The 17,271-nt window shown below is 37.1% G+C and overlaps 1 protein-coding gene across 3 annotated transcripts in view; it reads right to left on the reverse strand.

The window, feature by feature from the left end:
* Nucleotides 1–2,201: 2,201 nt before the first annotated feature.
* The window catches only part of HELZ (helicase with zinc finger), a 91,826-nt gene continuing 76,756 nt past the window's right edge, over nt 2,202–17,271 (reverse strand). For all 3 annotated transcript variants that reach the window (XM_052807097.1, XM_052807096.1, XM_052807098.1), the window contains 7 exons: nt 14,974–15,184; nt 14,430–14,506; nt 13,697–14,264; nt 13,088–13,328; nt 11,421–11,931; nt 8,292–8,544; nt 2,202–5,027 (listed from right to left, as the gene is read on the reverse strand). In XM_052807097.1, coding sequence (XP_052663057.1) covers nt 4,696–5,027; nt 8,292–8,544; nt 11,421–11,931; nt 13,088–13,328; nt 13,697–14,264; nt 14,430–14,506; nt 14,974–15,184 — 2,193 coding nt within the window. In that variant the 3' untranslated portion in view covers nt 2,202–4,695. The remainder of the gene's footprint in view (nt 5,028–8,291; nt 8,545–11,420; nt 11,932–13,087; nt 13,329–13,696; nt 14,265–14,429; nt 14,507–14,973; nt 15,185–17,271) is intronic.

Genomic DNA, 17,271 nt, shown 5'->3' on the forward strand with positions numbered 1-17,271 from the left:
AATAGCCTGTATTTCATGCCAAGGAATATGATGTGCAAACTTTTATAGGCACCATAGATCATCACCATCCGTCTTGACAAGTTAATTGTCTGCAGTTTTTCTAGGAAAACAAAACTTAAAAAAACTAACAAAACAAATCAAATTAGTTGAACGATGATATGGGCAGAGCATGAAGTATCATGGGTTTACTGCTCTGGAAATGTGCGGATTCCGATATGCTTGAGTTCACTCCAAAAAAAGAAAATTCAGAGTGGTCAAACACACTGCTCTCAGTGCTGCTTATAGCAGCAATGTTACATACATAGCAAAAGAACTGCTTACGGAGCATGATCTCTGCAAAAAAAACCCAGCTGAACTTGACAAATCTGGGAACAAAACATTAATTAATCAAAGTAGGGAATAGTACTCACAGGGTTTGTAAAGTCCATGGCAGTAATCACATACTGCTAAGGGTCAGTAATGCCACAGCTGAAGTCAACGGCGGTATTCACATACTGCTAAGGGTCAGTAATGCCATAGCCCATACAATTAAGTAAAACAGTACAAATTATACTAGATGACAACTTCCAGAAGAAAATATGGATGCAAGGACTTTGGTTCTAACTAGCCAGCTTTTATGCATAAAAGCTATTTATTAGCTGTACTGTGGGAACACTTAAGGCTGCCATTTGAATAGCAGCTAAGCATTATAAAGGGTGAAGATTTATGCTACACAGAATGGAGAGGGGAATTGTCCCTATGACATGCTCTTGGTTACGAGCAGCTTGATGTTGTGGACAGATCCAAGAACGCATCCCCACTTAAGTGTCGTACCGAGAAGGGAGACCAGCACCTTGCAGAAGAGCCTGTGGCAGCCAGAGAACTAACGAAGTGAGACAGGGACGTACCTCAAAAGCTCTGCCCGAGACCCTGGCTGCAGCGGAGCTCTTCTCTGAAACAGGGTGATGCCTGCAGGCAGGAAAGGCAGGAGCAAACCCGGCACGCTGGGGACAAGCACGTTCATATCCCACGCCATAACAAAGTCCACCCAGGACACCAAAGGGAAGTACTATACCCTCAAAAGGTGTAAGCGTTATTTCAGAATCCATCTCCAAGTTACCTCAGCGCTCATGGAAGAGAGCAGCATCTCCTCCGGTGTCTTCTTCTGACTTAGTAAGGCCAAGTTTAAAGCTCGCAGTTTCCTAAGAATTCAGTCTTCAAATATATACAAGGAAACGTACCAGCTGCATTCACTAAGAAACTTTTTAAGGGGCAGAAGCTCTATTTGAAATGCAAAAAAAAGTTTAATTTTTTAGAGTCCAAATAATTTTTTTAAACCTTTCTCTCAATTCTTTATTAGCTCTTAACACCATACTGACAACCTCCCATGAGATATCCAGATTTTTCTCATGAAAAACTGGAATTAAAGAAAATAAAACCAGAACTTATTCTTAATATTAAATACAAGCTTCTAAATTTAGATCTGGATGACCCTGTCATTTAAATTTTCCACAAACAATGGTGGTTTATTCCTGGACAAGGAGCATGGGATTTGGCACCAACTGTATTTTTAAGTATAAAAAAGTCAAGGAGACAAATACTCAATTGATGTATATGCCCAAGCCTCCATTAGTTTCCTCCGAGTTGAGACAATTTATACAAACCAAACTCCTAATTTTGAATTTTCACTGTAACTGCAACAGCTCCATATTTACAATGTAGCCCAAGCCAGTGCCTGCTGGAGCCATCTGTAAGGCTTAATTTGATTTCAATAAGAGTTCGATTAAAGCCCTAGAAGGGTTTACAATACAGTTTGGGTTTTTGTTTTTTTTAACATCTATGACTTCAATTAACATTGGATGATTTGCTCTAAAAACAAAAGATTCCACTCAGGGCTATATAGAAGACATTCCAAAATAAATAATCTTTTGGAAAAAAATTAACTCTAAGAAATGTAACTGATTCATGCCAAACATTTCCAAAGCTGATAGTCAGAAGTTCTCTACCATACCATCCTCAAACTCCGGGGTGAGAGCACTTATGAAAATTTATAACCAAAACCAGCAGGGATTTTCATAAAGTTACAGAAGTGAAATTGTAAGTCAGAGAGAAAATGCTCCTTTATCCATAATATTTTCAGTGTAGATAAAATGCCAGCGTAAAACAGAATAAATTGTGGTGAGATGTGACCATCTCCCCCTTAACTAATTGACAGATAGCAGTAAATTAACAAGTGATGTTTATTAGTTTAATATTCAAATATGGTGAACAGAATCAAAAGACTGCTCCATATAAATGAGTGATTTTGAAACCCCTGAAATTACAATGCCGACTTGGCGAAGTGAAGTGCATTTGAACCCTACCTCTCCTCTGTCATAGCCTTGCACATCTCATCAAGAACTCTTCACAGACTACAACATTCAGGCACACAGATTCTTCTTCTCTCAGAGCAGTGCCAGGTGCTCTGTGGAGGAGAACTGGCACAGTTCTGCTGAAATAAAAAGACTGAGGCTAACTTACACTGAGCACACGCCCGGCCCTTGCAAATGAATTTCCCATGGACCTATTTCTGCAGCCGTCAGCTCGGCAAAAAACCATTTAACAGTATTTTTGCTTGATTCAAGGTTGCAGAATTTGGCCTCTACTCATTTTTGGGTCCTCTTGATTTGATGCCATATGCTGAAGTGCTAAGCATAACTTGGCAGGGGCCTTCCCCTCCCCCAGCATCTTTTGTTTGGTATAGACATTAGGAAATAAATTAATGAGTTATGCATGCTTTTCTTTACAGCAAAAAGAAGGAAAAAGTTTTTCAGATAAGTTTCTGAATCATAAACCAGCAAAGATTCATAATAAAAAATTTATATGCAAACCTCTGCAGTGTACTGAGTTTAAATCAACCCCATTACATAAAGACCTTTGCCTTAAAACATGAAGTCAAATGCAAAAAAACCCTGATTGTAACCAGAGCAAAAATCTGATTGAATACAGCAGCAGCCACTGCTCATTAGTAAGGTGTCCCATGGACAGCTGTAAGAAGTCTGAAATCACCCCACACAGCTCTCAAATTTTAATTCTTGTATGTAATAAGCGGAAGAATACTGCGACTATACCCAGCTCAGTCCCTGTAAAATATTTAAAGTTATTTCAAGTGTAAAAGGAGGACTACTTATCTGGAGGAACTACACAAACACCCTCTCTATCTCCCCAGCTGTAAAAGTATGAACAGTGTGCAAGACCAGAAACCTTTATGGACAAAGTTTATCTTCTGAGTTTTCATTCACACTTGTTTCTTTAATTTTTAAATAGCCCATAATTTCAATTTTTTTTTTCAGTTTGTATTCCTAAAGGGCCAGGTTTGTGGAGAACTTAGCAGAACTCATAGAGATAAATGACCTGGTAACCATTCTTATCCCCAAAAGATTTAGATTAATTTGGATACAGCTTTGACAAACATTAAATCTCTTCTTTAATGATGTTCCTCAAACAAAACAGTTAGCAAAATATCTGAATTTCCTTGTATAATGTCACATTTTAATGTAAACATCAAATAATGTACCAAAAGTTTTACCGGGGGGGGGGGGGAGGGGGGGGGGGGAGAAAAAAAAAAATTAAAGCGGCACAATTCTTTATACCACTGGAGAAGGGGGGAGGAAAAAGCCAGATTACAAACATTTACACATGCATAGTGGAAAAAAAATTAAACAAACAAACAAAAAAGTATTTTACTAAATTCACGCATTTTTTTTTAAAATAGTTATTAAATCTACTAAGCACCAACATACCTAAAAATTTATTTTCAGCTTCATGATTCATTTAAAAAACCTATCAAATTAACTTTTCAAACAAGCTTATAATTACTAGCTTGTCCAAAAATAAAATGTAGAGTTTTTTGTTTTTTGTTTTTTTGTTGTTTTTTTTTTTTTTTTGGGGGGGGGGGGGGGGGGTTGTTTTGTTTTGTTTTTTGGTTTTTTTGTGGGTTTTTTTTATTGTTTTTTTTTTAAAGTATACCAATACTTTTTATCTGAATGCTTCCAAACAATGGCATAGGTGTCTGCAAAGAATGCCTTTACTTTACCCTACAGTGGATGGAAAATACAATACCACATCATACAGAATCTAAAACTATAAAAGTCTGAGAATGCAGCATCCCTTCACAAAAAAGCTGATAAAACTGAAAGTATTTAGAAGATGCTGCACCTTTATTAAAAAAAAAAAAAAATTAAATGAATTTAAGCAGAAATAACATACATTTTTACATTAACTGGCCATTTCTGGTACAGAAACCCAGCATAGTATGCTAATGTTATTGAATAAATGTAAATGCTACTTACAATCTTCTTAAATACAATTTAGACAAACTTTTTTTTTTCCTTTTTTTCTTTTTTCTTTTTTTTTTTTTCCTTTTTTAAAGTTGTACAGGTAACCTCTCAGCTGCTAGTTTAATGCAACATATCATTAACATTACACAAATTAAAAAATAACATGTGTGTGTTTTCCTACAGAAAAGCTTCCAAAAAACCGACCCACATCAAAAAATGCAAAATAATGGAATATAATTAAAAAAATTAGTTGCAAGTCTAGCAGCAAAGCAATTAAGTGAGGATATATTTACTAATATAAACAAAGGGAATATTTGCAACTACAGGTGAAGCCCCAACTATCTTAGATCTACTGACACAAATAAAAATTTAATTCTCTCTAAAAAAAATAATCTGATTATTTAAAATAGGAGTAAAAGCCATTGCTACCTGATGAACTACCTAGGCTAAGTTCCTGAAACAAAGACAAAGGGTCGCTATTCTTTTTTGTCTGCTCAGGAGGAGGTTTGGGCTTTGGCGGAGCCCGCAGAGCACTTGCGTAGGACATGACAGGCTTGCTCCCACCAGCGTTCTGCTGGCTGTTGCTGTTCGACTCGACGATCTGCTTGTTGGGCATGAGAGGTGGGAACTGGCCAAGATGTTGTAGTACGCTGTAGTTGAAGGAATTGGATAGCTGTATGTTCTCGGCCTTCAGGTGTTCCTCTGGGGGCTTGACCGTCTTCGGTGGAGCTGTGAAAGGAGTAACCAGAGTTTGTCTAAATGAACAGCTCTGACTTAGGAAATCTATCTATAGTAACCTCAAAGCAAGTCCTGAGGGGTACTGAAACTACTTCTCGTAACCTTCCCCCACCCAATTTTCTGTGTTTAGTCACTCTGGGTCCTAGGAAATTTCCTATTATTAAGTTATCTGGCTTCATTTCCAGCTACTGGATCTTGTATTATCCTTGTCAGCAATGCCAAGAACACTGACATTATTAAACATATTCTCCATGCGCGCATACCTACAGAGTTCGTAACACTGAACCTGCAATTCTGCACAGGCGGATTTAGCAGATGCACTGAAGGTAAGCTGCTTCAGAATGGGATATACTCTAATTTAAACACTTTATCCACTGAGACAGCACAAAGAGTATTTCATTCTTCTTGCTTTATAGCTTAATAGGCTAAAATTAAAGTTTACAGCACCATATATAATTCATTCTCAAACAGCAATTCAGACTCTTGAATGCCAACCAACTAATCATTGATATTTTAGTCTCAAAGCATTCCTGCTAATTGATATGTTCTTGCTCCACATTTAACAACTCCTATAACTACCAGAAAAAATGGTGCTTTAAACCATAGGTATAAAACCGCTTTCAAGTGAATTTCCTGAATCCTAAGGAGGTATCTTACTTTTGTCTGGAGAATTCTGCTGTCTTACATAGCTAGAGAAACTCTACACTGAAATGCAGGTATATGTTCTATCTAAAATAGGCGAGGAGTTAGGCAACAGATATATTCTGTAATTATTTCAGTCTTTAAATATATAACGTTATTTTTAAAGCGCACATACAAAAATGTACCATCAAATGAGTACAAAAGTAGAAAAACATAAAGTATAAAAACATAAAGTATATAGTTAAGTTTCTCACTGGAAGGGTCACACACAGGCTTTTGGTTTTGATAAAGTACACTGGGGGCAAGGGGGGTGGTGGTGCAAAATCCAACCCGTAGAAGAATGAATGTGGAAAGAACATAAGCAGAACAGTTTTGCTAGGGTTGTTATGATTAAAAAAACCACCCTAGAACGCAAGCAAAAAAAGCCTCCCAAAAATAACTGTAGCACTCAAGAGAAGACAAGTAATGACAAGCAGGGCCAGAGGTGAAAGCTATGTGTGGTCGAGGTGTCTACCAGAAGAAAAAATATGAAATAAACACCTTGAATAAGAACTTAAATAATTTTCCTTCTATCAACAGAAAAAGCAATGCAAATCAAGTCTTCAGATTGCAATTTTGGAAAGTGCCTGCATATAACAACACTGAGCAATTCACAGCAGCTCTCCTTGCACTCCATAAATCCACGTTGATATAACCCAATACTTGTGCCGCAGCCATTTCTGATGTACAGGAAATATAAGCCCTTGAACGGTCTGGTGTCACGATTGCTCACTCTCAGGCAATGAATACAGGCACAGGACTAGTTCATAGCATCTCATTCTCATGGGTTTTTATTTCATGGATAAAAATCAATAGTAACCAGAAACACTGAAGTTACTGGTCATTAACCCTTAGCACTATAAAACGCATTTGGGCTTTAAATATGATCATCATAGCCAGTGAGCTGTAAATGCAGAAAAGCACAGCAGCCATAAAAATGGAGACTTGTTTGCATGAACTATTAGATACAGGGCAATGTTGCATATACATTTATTTACAAAACAGAAACCATGCTTAACTACAATAAAACATATTTTCATAGCAAATGCAGATACTAGTCAAAACTTGCCCCTTTCATTCAGGATTTATTATTTGACAGCAAATGTATAGATATGGTCCTTTTTACATACACGCATTTCCTCTGAGGATTTTACTCACATGTTCTTAACCTCTACATTAAAGCAAAGAAATGTGGTATCAGCTGATCCCAACGTAATTTTGCCAGGGCTCCTGAGCTCCTATTAGATAACCACAGAGTCTAGAGAGCAACTTCAGAGATGAATGCCACTCTTGATGACACGTAATATCATGCATTCAGCTCCTTGATTTTCAGTAAAAATATAAATAGATTGAAGGAGGTGCCCGGAACTTGAAGGTTTGAACTTAGCACAAAAGGTGCTCCCATAAGTATGGTTTTTTAAAATAACATTTTCATGCTTTGTAAGTGAAAATGCACATTAGGAACTTAACTCTTGAGTGCTGTCAGTGATATAAACTGCTTTGTTTCCATTCAGTCTACACTGCATGTTTCTACTTCACAATTACTATACTATGAAATTACAAGATATTTCAGGTTTATAAAATTTGTCCAAAAGCAATTAGATCTTTTAAGGGCAATAAAACCAGCTTATAAATATTTTTTCACATTATTAAATGTTTTTAATATTTGCACTGGAGGATTGTTCATATTTTTATTAATTTTTATTTTCATTATCCTTGGAGATCCTTAAAGCAAAATCATGGAGAAGAAACTGTACTATCTTGGTAATTTTGTTTTTCACAAACATTAAAATATGGAGAACAGAAGAATAGCTGCACTGCTCCAACACTCTACTTGCAGCTTTTTTTAATCACTGAAAAGTTAATTTAGTTTCTCTCTGCTAAATCAATCAGCAGAGAGATTGCTACTACCACCAGGGAAGCCAGGTTCCAGTGTGATTCTTCCACGGTGAGAGTTTAAACTTCATCATTACTTTGATGAAGTACCAGAATTTACTAGGAAATACACTGAGATTACTAATTCAGTTTATGTTGTTTCTCCCCCAGACAGTAATATCAACAAGAAATACCAAGGATTCTGAAAACAAATAATCTATCTTGCAAATAAATCCCACCAGTTACCTTAGCTCCTTTTAGCAAAAACTCAGTTGCACTTGAAACCACTGTAACAGAATATGTGGGTTTACTAGAACTTTTGTGAGAAGACTAAGCAGTGTTGCTTTTTGTAGACGAGGAATACTGAACAGTAGTCTTCCTTGGACATCAGCAATGTAACCGAATGTTAACAAGATAGCAAATGAAAACAGGATTATTCTAAGCAAATCTTTAACTACTAAAACAATCAATAGTTCAAAAAATCTTTGCTTAAATTAGTTTCAGGATTTGAAGAGACAGCAGCAAACATTTTGTGAAAATTAAAAAAAACAAACTAACAAACAAAAAAAGCCCAAAACCAAAAAAAACCCAAACACAACCAACCAACCCTTTCATTTAGACTTGCTCACTCCAGCCTAAATAGTCTACTTAATGGAGCAGACAGAGAAGCAGAGAAGCAAACATCACGTCTGTACCTACCTAACAACTCCCGGGGTGGAACTGCTCTGTTGGCTCCATTGCATGGAATGTTTGGGTATGGGGCAGAGGAGGAGGAGTTTATCCACAACTCAGGTGATGAATAGTTGAAAGATGACTGGTTACTGTGGTCCTGAAGCTCTTTACACTGACCAAGACTGTCTTGAGGAGTGCTTAATTCTTCAGAACAAGCCTGGACTGAACTAGAGGAAATTCTTCTTTGGTACAACGGCCTGCCTGGTCCTCTTGGTTCATACTGTGAACAAAAAAACAAAACAAAAAAGAGACCTTTTGCTCCTTTTATTCAACTGCATGTATCAAATACCATTTTTCCATCCAATTTTTTTCCCTGCAATGCCTTACGAATAAAAAAAGAAGTCCCTTGCATTTAGAAAAAAAAAATCTAATACATTTCAAGTTATATGTTGTATATTGCAGTCACTGATAATGTATTTTAATCACACAAACCAGACGCAGAATTTTAAAGGAAGTGCAAAAAGTGTCAACTGAGATTCCTTAATTTTTCTCAACCTTTACATCTCACACTCCTACGTGGGAGATGTATCACATAGTGTGGAGGAAGATACCCAGCATTTACAAATGAAGCAAGGGAAGCTCAGAAACATACAAGAGCAAGAGAAAATGTTCAATTACAATGTAGAGAGGAAAAAAATGGCTTTTAGTTTCCGAAGAACAAATAAGTGACATATACCAGGATCTGGGGAAGCCTGATACATTTGTATACTGGATTTTGTGTACATACACACAAAACAGGAGAAATAATGCAGAGAATTTTATCTGAAACCACAGAAATTACTTGCTTCCAAAAACCCTGTAGATCATGTACATGAAAATGGCAGGAGGTCCATTAGTTAACCTGTTGGCTTGAAGAGTTCAGATTTAAGGACACTCTAAACTTTCTCAAGATTCAAAGTAAGTCTGTCATATTACAGTATATATATTTTTTTAAAAATAAACAGTATTTGCTCCCTTCTGCACTGTACTAACAAGAGCACAAATAACAGAAAAGTCGTAGAAGTAAATCTATATCTGGTAAAGTGAAAAGTAAACATCCTAATGAAATGTCATAAAAAATTAGCTAAATGAACGTCAAATAACTTGCTTGCAATGTTCCAATATTGTTATTATATCATCCTCAAAAAATAGACGGGGGAAAAAAAGAGTGCATGAAAGAAAACTGTAATATCTCATTATAGCCACCACACTATTATGATATATCAATGGAACAGCACTTAGATATCCTGTCACTCTATTCTCTTGAGGATCTTCTTCAACAACTAAACCAACAAAATTCAGAAATTACTGCCTGAATCACAACCAAAAGTATATTTTTTATTGAGTTTAATGGGCAATTTTGGTAAGCAATCAGGAAGTTATCAAAGTTGTGGACACTTGCAAGTCGAGGACCAGACAGAATAACTTAAGCATTCCCTTTGATATGCAGTTCAAATCTGGTTTGACTAAACACATGCAAAAGCTTTCAAGTATCAAGTCAATGAACAGTTATAAATGGTGATTGAGAAAAAAGTTTAGTAAGGATACTAAAAGTCATGACATCTCCCCTGATACCTACCTTAGATGAGGGATCTCTGTTAAAAATACACCTAAAACTGCATTTTTTTTTTGCATTTCTTTGTGTATTCAGTCCTACCTACCAGCTGAACTAGCAGTCTTGGAAACTTTACAAGCAAGTCTCTGTCTTGTAACACTTTCACTGTATTTGGCATTTCTGTCACATATTTTGAAAGGAAGAAGAAATAACAACTAAAATGAATTTGCACTAATTACATAAAGGCTCACTCTATTTGTCTTCAGACAGCCGGAGCTGTCACAAACTCTATAGGAATATTTATTAGTTTATTACTGCTGAAAAGCCATTGTTCCTATGTCCCGCTGCACTGACAGCATTAACTGTTGTCACAAAGTACTAGATTTTATACAAGGTGATATATGTAATGGACCGAGACATAGAATTTCTAAATGTCTATAAAACCAAACCTTACTACAGCTCTAGCTGGGCCTGAGGACTCCATTAACCTCTCTGGATCCATATAAGACAGAAACTTGTAAAATGCACTGGAATTCAATTTTAGTTATTTTGCTCAAGCACATAAACTAAACATTTTCCATTTTCAGAAGTCGAAAGACAATTAAATATGTATTATGTGGGATAGCGATGAGCAGGGATACCCCCACATCCTCTATAAAAGCCTTGAAAGAAATGCATCACAGAACAAGCCACTTAACTTTATGTACAAATATTGGATTACACACAGTCAGTGCAAGATTATCTGAGAATATTAATTCTGACATTCCTGGAATACAACCTGGCTCCAGCATACTCCATGTCTACATATCATACACTCCTTAGCACTCCAGATTCCAACAGGGATTAAAAACTCCTGCTCAAAACGCGACCTGTCCTAGCTATATGTTCTTGCATAGTCTGCATCCTATAACACACACCCTTAAGAGTCCAGAATAAAAAAGGTTGAGAGGGACAGAGCTAGCTCTGGTGTGGCAGGGTTTGCGCTGGACCCAGATTCATGCAGCACAGCTGGATATCTCTGCACTGATTTCCAACAGTTTGAGCCCCCAAAATACACAGCATGGCTTTACACAGAATTATCTCAGGCCAGCTGGGATTTATTAAATCAGGTTTTGTACCCTGTTGAAACAACTGTACTGCTCTGGTCTCAAGTTCATACGAAAAGTAACTCAACCATATTCAGTTTAATACTGAGCCAACTGGCTGGCTTATTCAAGCTGACTTTCCAGAGAGTCATTTCATGAGTTTTCACCTGGGGTACGGTTAATTTGCACTCCAGATAAATGGCATGCAGATAATAGAGCAATGATTGCAAGAAAACTCAGAGTAACATTCAAAAAAGCCAAGACCTCCTGTTTAGTACAGAAAATGTTATACCTGCAGTGATGAGAACCACGAATACGCGCAGGATGAACAGACAAGATGTAGAGAAAATTTTTACCTCACAGAAATTCCCAGTGTGAGCTTTTAATACGTGAGGTATTTTGCACTCATAACCACTTCAAAATAAAATTTGATATTAAAATGACATGACAGTTGCATATGCAGACAAAAATGCCTACCTCTTCTAAGCTGTGGAGCGAAGAAGCAGATACTGCTCGAGATGCGAGTGGATGAAATGGCTCCTGACCGACTGCATGCTGATGATTCTGTATTTGTATAAAAGGGTTTTGTTGCGACCTATGGGGCAATGGAGGTATACCATAATGAAAGCCCTGCCCCATAAGGTGATTCTGCTGTAGGTTAGCATAAGTCCACGATCCATCAGGTTGCAGGTATTTCAAGGGAGATGGGGTTATATGTTCAGATGGCATTGAGAAAGGGGGATTGTATATTTGGGGTAAATGCTGCTGAAATGCTGGGTTACTGGGTATTTCAATGTCTCTGTTGTTTTCAGTGAAGTTAGGAAAGTGACCACTGTGGTTAGAGTTGCAGGAAGAAGGGAGTGCTGGTGGGCTTCTGGGCTGAACTTGTCTGTATTGCAACAGTCTTGACTGAGGGGGTGGCATTTCAGCTAAGTCCCGACTTTCACTTTGATCACGGTGTGACAGTTCTCTGAGCAAATCCTGGAATCTGTATTGACAGAACAAATGTATCAAGAAAAAGAAAAAATGTTTTGCTGAAATCCCACTCTTTTTGAGGTGGAGAAAACTCAAAGCACAAAACACTGAATTTAAATATACTCATCTTTGCGCTTACTGACCCTAACTTCAAAGGATATGACTGTGAGCAATCAGAAATTAGGCACAAGAGGATTAATTGGATGAAATACCTACCTGAATCATCTCAAAGTTTTAATAACTCTTGAGATTTCCTTTTCAGTCAGAAGAATAAATTTTTGTTATCTCTTAAGAGACAACTAAGGTAAGGATTTCCTGCTTTATTACACAAAGTAAAAAACTTCACATAGTTAAAGAAAATTTTGACCCCTTAAAAGGCAAAAAGCAGAACAATCGGATATTCCCCTCACTTGCACAATATACTTCCAAATTTCTTCAAAAAGTCAAGAATATTCAATTCAGCACTTCACAGAGTCAGATAAGAGAGCATTTAGATGCTTTACCATGGCTATAACAAATCAGATGGAAAATAAAGCATAGTGGGAGATGACAGTAAACAGAGGCAATTTAAAAATCCAGCCTTTACAATATACATGATTAAAGCTGATGACCACTGGAACCATTTTTCTGTTTATGTTCAACAGCTTCCTTTCTTGCCCCCTAATGCTCCATCTCAAATACAAGCTTTCTTTTTTTTTTTAATCTGCTTTTAAAAGCAAAGGCTTTTTGAAAAGGAAGAAAAATTTCGGTTTTATTGGGAGCAGTGTTTGGGGAGGGGTTGGTTTGTTTCTTTTCAAGCACATAAATCTGAGACTGCTAATTCAATTTGAAGAATTTACAACTTAAATAGGCCTTAACTACACTCAGACACCTGTTTTATAAATACAAGGTTGTTACTCTCTAGCCATTCCTTATTCCATAAATACAGCACTGAAAAGCTCCATAAAAGTATTTTTTCCACTACAGCTTTACTACCCAATATACTAACAGAATAAAGCATAACACATAATAAAAGCATAGTTGTAAGTCAGCCTGCTGACTATTTTAACCTTCATAATAACAGCAGCAAAAAGCAATACCTTTAAGTGTCTTGCACTTGATCACAGTGTTACAGATAGGTGCCCACTGCTCAATTTTATACAAGCTCTGATGACTCAGTAAACAAATACCTTGAATATGTTGCCTCTGTTTCATCTTCTGTATTACTGGCAAGTTTCCAGTTTGCCCTAACTTGCTGCTGTTGATGCAATCCAATTGGTTGCTGAGGAAGATGTGGTAGATGAGGATGGTGATGGTGTTGATATGGAATAGTGCCTTGACTGAGATAGGCATTATGTTCATTCCATTGCTGTAACCTGGCTTGTTGTTGCTGCCTTATTGTTTCCAAAGCTACATTTCCATGCATACGATCTATAAAAATAGTTTTAAAAAAAAAATTTATCTAATGCCCCTTTTTAAAGATCTTTATGTCAGAAAAAAAAGAAAACTTTTTATACAGTATATTCCAGGGCCTATTAGATACTAACTGCATTGCAGTGTATAACCTGGTTATTTAAATCATATGGAAAATCATATAAACATGAATCTTCTAATAAAGTGCTGAATATTCAAACATGCCTCAAGCAGCAAATTATGCTCAATGACATTACTTATGGAAACTAACCCAACAATGACCCAGTTCAGAGCAATATGCCTGAAAAGGTAAATACCTCCTTCATTTTCACTTCAATGTAGTTATAATTGCACACTCTGAATTTAAATAAAGAAAAGTCACCTACCTAAAGTGTCCCCTAAGGGCATTCCTGATGGACTCTCTTCAATGAAGTTGTTCAAGTGGGTTGGCAGAACAGGGTTGTGCTGTGCAATAGGCCTCAAAGGATTACTGACTTCTTGTAACATAGGTGGGGGGTGTTGTTCTGAAATCACAGCATCTACAGCAGGAGAATGTGGTCGGTGGGGAATTGGATTATTAAAAAAAGATTGGCTGGGGCCTGCCTGGTAAGCAGGGGAAAGCTGCGAAGGTTGTGGAGGCTGCTGATTCAAGTGATTATGCTGCTGAACTACCTGGCTTTGCTGGGGTGGCATTTGGTTTTGTTGTTCAGGCAAATGATTTTGTTGTTGACTTAAAAGGTTTTGCTGCTGTTGCAGAGGATACGGCTGCCTTGGTATCTGTGACAGGTGCTGGAAGTGGCGATTGGGAACTGCATACTGTGAGTGGGGTGGGGTGAGATGTAGATTCAGCTGCCTGGGGTTAAGATTATCTTTGCGATGAAATTTAGCATTAGGATAGCCAACACCGGAACGTGACTCTGGGCTCCTATTCTGAGGATTTGCTTCTAACTCAACCTAGAAAAAGAGAATGAAAAACTTTGAAAATTCACATAAAAAAAACCAAACAAAAAACATGTCAGTAATGAATAAATTCATTAAAAGAAAGAATATTAAAAAAAACCAAAAACCAAAAACAAACAAACAAAACCCACCAAAAAACCCCAAACAAGACAAACCCACCTGCTTGGATTCCAGAGGTTTCTTCTCAGGTGTTCGAATTTTATTGATTTCAGGTCCAGCAGTGTTTTCACTTTTACCTAAAAACATTCAAGAAATTAATTAGTTTAAATGGAAAAAAAGATTATTTTGGTGTTGGTTTTTTTTCCAGGCACAGGAAAATTTAGGCTTATTAGTATAGCATTTACAGCATCACAGCTGTTTAATATAATTTACCCAAATAACACTTTTCCTTTAATCTTTGCACATTGTTCATTAATCATCACTAAGTAGTTCTTCCAACTTGCAAATAACATCAGCAGTAGTTACCAGTGGACTGCAGAACAGAGACAGACCAATTACACCCTCAACACCCCCCCCCAACTTTGAATCTCACGCTATCTTAATTATTCTATTTGTAATGGCAAATGGCAAGTTATTTCCCCAACTCTGTAGATCCCTCGATGTCACTTAAAAGAGAGAGAGAAAAAAAAATCCACAATACCCTATGTAAAGTACAAACTCCCTCAAAACAGAACTAATTTGCAATGCAATTTCAACAACTAACCATTTCGACTTTGTTCATGTTGCTCCTTGTCTTGATGCTGAAGCTGCTGCTGTTGTCCTACGCTAACTGGTGAATGATGTCCCAGGCCATAAGGTATAGGAGACCCACGCCCATGTGCCTGTAACAGGTTCATATTATATGCCATAGCTGCTTGATGAGTAATGATTCGAGGGTCAACTGCAAACCTACCCTGATACCCCGTCCATGGTACCTACATAATTTAAAAAAAAAAAAAAAAAATGCAATCTGTTAAGGTACATTGAAGGAAGTAAAGTAATGAGCACACTGATACTAGGTCAGTAATAAGCAGTTTTCCATGCATCAGATGACCTGATAGACTAACACACAACTACAGGTGATGCTGGAAAGGGAGAGCAATAAGGGCTGGCCTAGCAGCGAGGGGAAATGAGCAAAGATTTTGGAGGACTACCCTGGGCAAAAAATCTTGTATCAAAACCCATTCTTGTTTCAGTGGTTTCAAAATTCAGAGAGAAAAGACTGATGGACAAACTGTATTTTAATAAACTTGGTATTAATCTCTTCTCTAAATAAACAGAAGTGGGTGAAGTTCAAGAAAATAAAAAGCCCTTTCTCCTGGTAGTTAAAAGAGACATTAGGCTATGTCTCAGGGGGGAAACAGAGAGAGAAGCCTCTAACCTGAGAAATTCTTTATGGTCCTCATACCACCCAGTGTTGTAATCTTGTAACACAGAATGAGCGGGCATACCATACCTCTGCACCCACAAGACACTTAATGAAGTTAACAGGACTATTGGTAGAATCAAGGGACTATCTGTATGTTAAGAATGATACGGCCACTCCAAAGTGTCTATGCTATGTGACGTGTATTGCAGATCATCTTCCTAAATATTTGAAGTAAAATCCACCTCCTGAAACATGTAAAAAAGTCAGGAATTTTTACAACATTTTAAATTTTATTCCTAAAAGGAATGCAAAGGAAGACAGCTCTGGATGAAATTAGTTCATTCTCACCCTGTAGGGAATTTATTAAAAGGAGGAAAATGTATGAATAAGAGGAGAGTGCATGGAAAGTAATCATCAACACTCAGGCTGACAAAGCATCCTTTAGTGATGACAGCAGACAACCTCCTCATGGATACGGAAACTGCCTTAAACAAAGCAAAGACATCATTTTATCTTACATGAACATAAACACATTTTACTTCAGACCCTACTTGTTTAAAGTTTAACAACCTTCATGCAATTCTTTTTTTAAATTAGTATTTGCCCTTGAAATGTGCACTTTGAACTTTAGCTTTAGGCTACTATTGCATCTCTACAATCTCAGATCATCTCCAACAAGCTTCTTTTCAAAAGCAGCTGTCTCATTAGTACCTCACTCTTCCCACTTAATTATTTAAAAATCCATCCTCAGGGAAGGTGGCGTCAAAATACTTATTTTTAATATATTTCTTTTGATTGGAAATACATAAAAATATATTAACCTTGGAACAATAAGACAGAACTTTTTAAATTACCTTGGTTTGATATTAATATAATGTGAGCGAGCATGACAAAGATAAAGTTGCTGGCCTTCCCATTGCATTTAATTTCATCCATCAAATGCAGATTTCTAGTAAGCTAGGAAAAAGGAAAATTCCTTGACCTAGCAAAGAAAACCAACCTATAGCTGCCAGCTGATCCAAGACATACAAATGAAACTAGAGTTCCTACAGCAAGTCCCCTATACAGCATCCATAACCTAAATTACCCTAGAGGACTCATAATTATTAAAAAACAATTAACTGTATGCCAACATTTAGCATTATGAATGGAATTAAACACATGTGCATGTATGGGTTCCATGTCCTTCCTACAGTCTTCAGGAGCTGCGTACAACACATATATATATTACTCCACAACATCGCTTCTGCAGCCTTTGTTCTTTCCTCCCCATTTTCCTCCCAGAATATGTGACTGTGAAGGTTACAAATAAAGCAGAGACTGCTTCTTTACTTTGTGTAAGTTTTGGTGGGATAGATTTATTTGTAATGCAGAATTCCATATGTAAATGTAGCCTAAAAGACCTGATTAGGGATCTTCATTGTGTTCTCAAATGCCATTAAGGAAAGGGATTGGAGAGGAAACTGGTTCACTGTGAGGTTCTGGAAGGGGAAAACATCCCATTATGCTTATTTTTCTTATCACTTCACTTCAGACACCTTGCACTGCAGACATTGGAAGCTGGTAATTTAAACTGTATCAAGCTGATAAAGAGAAACAAGCTCCATCTGAATCGCCTATGTCTCTCCAATGATTAAGAACTGAACTAGGCAA

Source organism: Harpia harpyja, chromosome 14, assembly GCF_026419915.1.
Source record: "Harpia harpyja isolate bHarHar1 chromosome 14, bHarHar1 primary haplotype, whole genome shotgun sequence".
NCBI lineage: Eukaryota > Metazoa > Chordata > Aves > Accipitriformes > Accipitridae > Harpia > Harpia harpyja.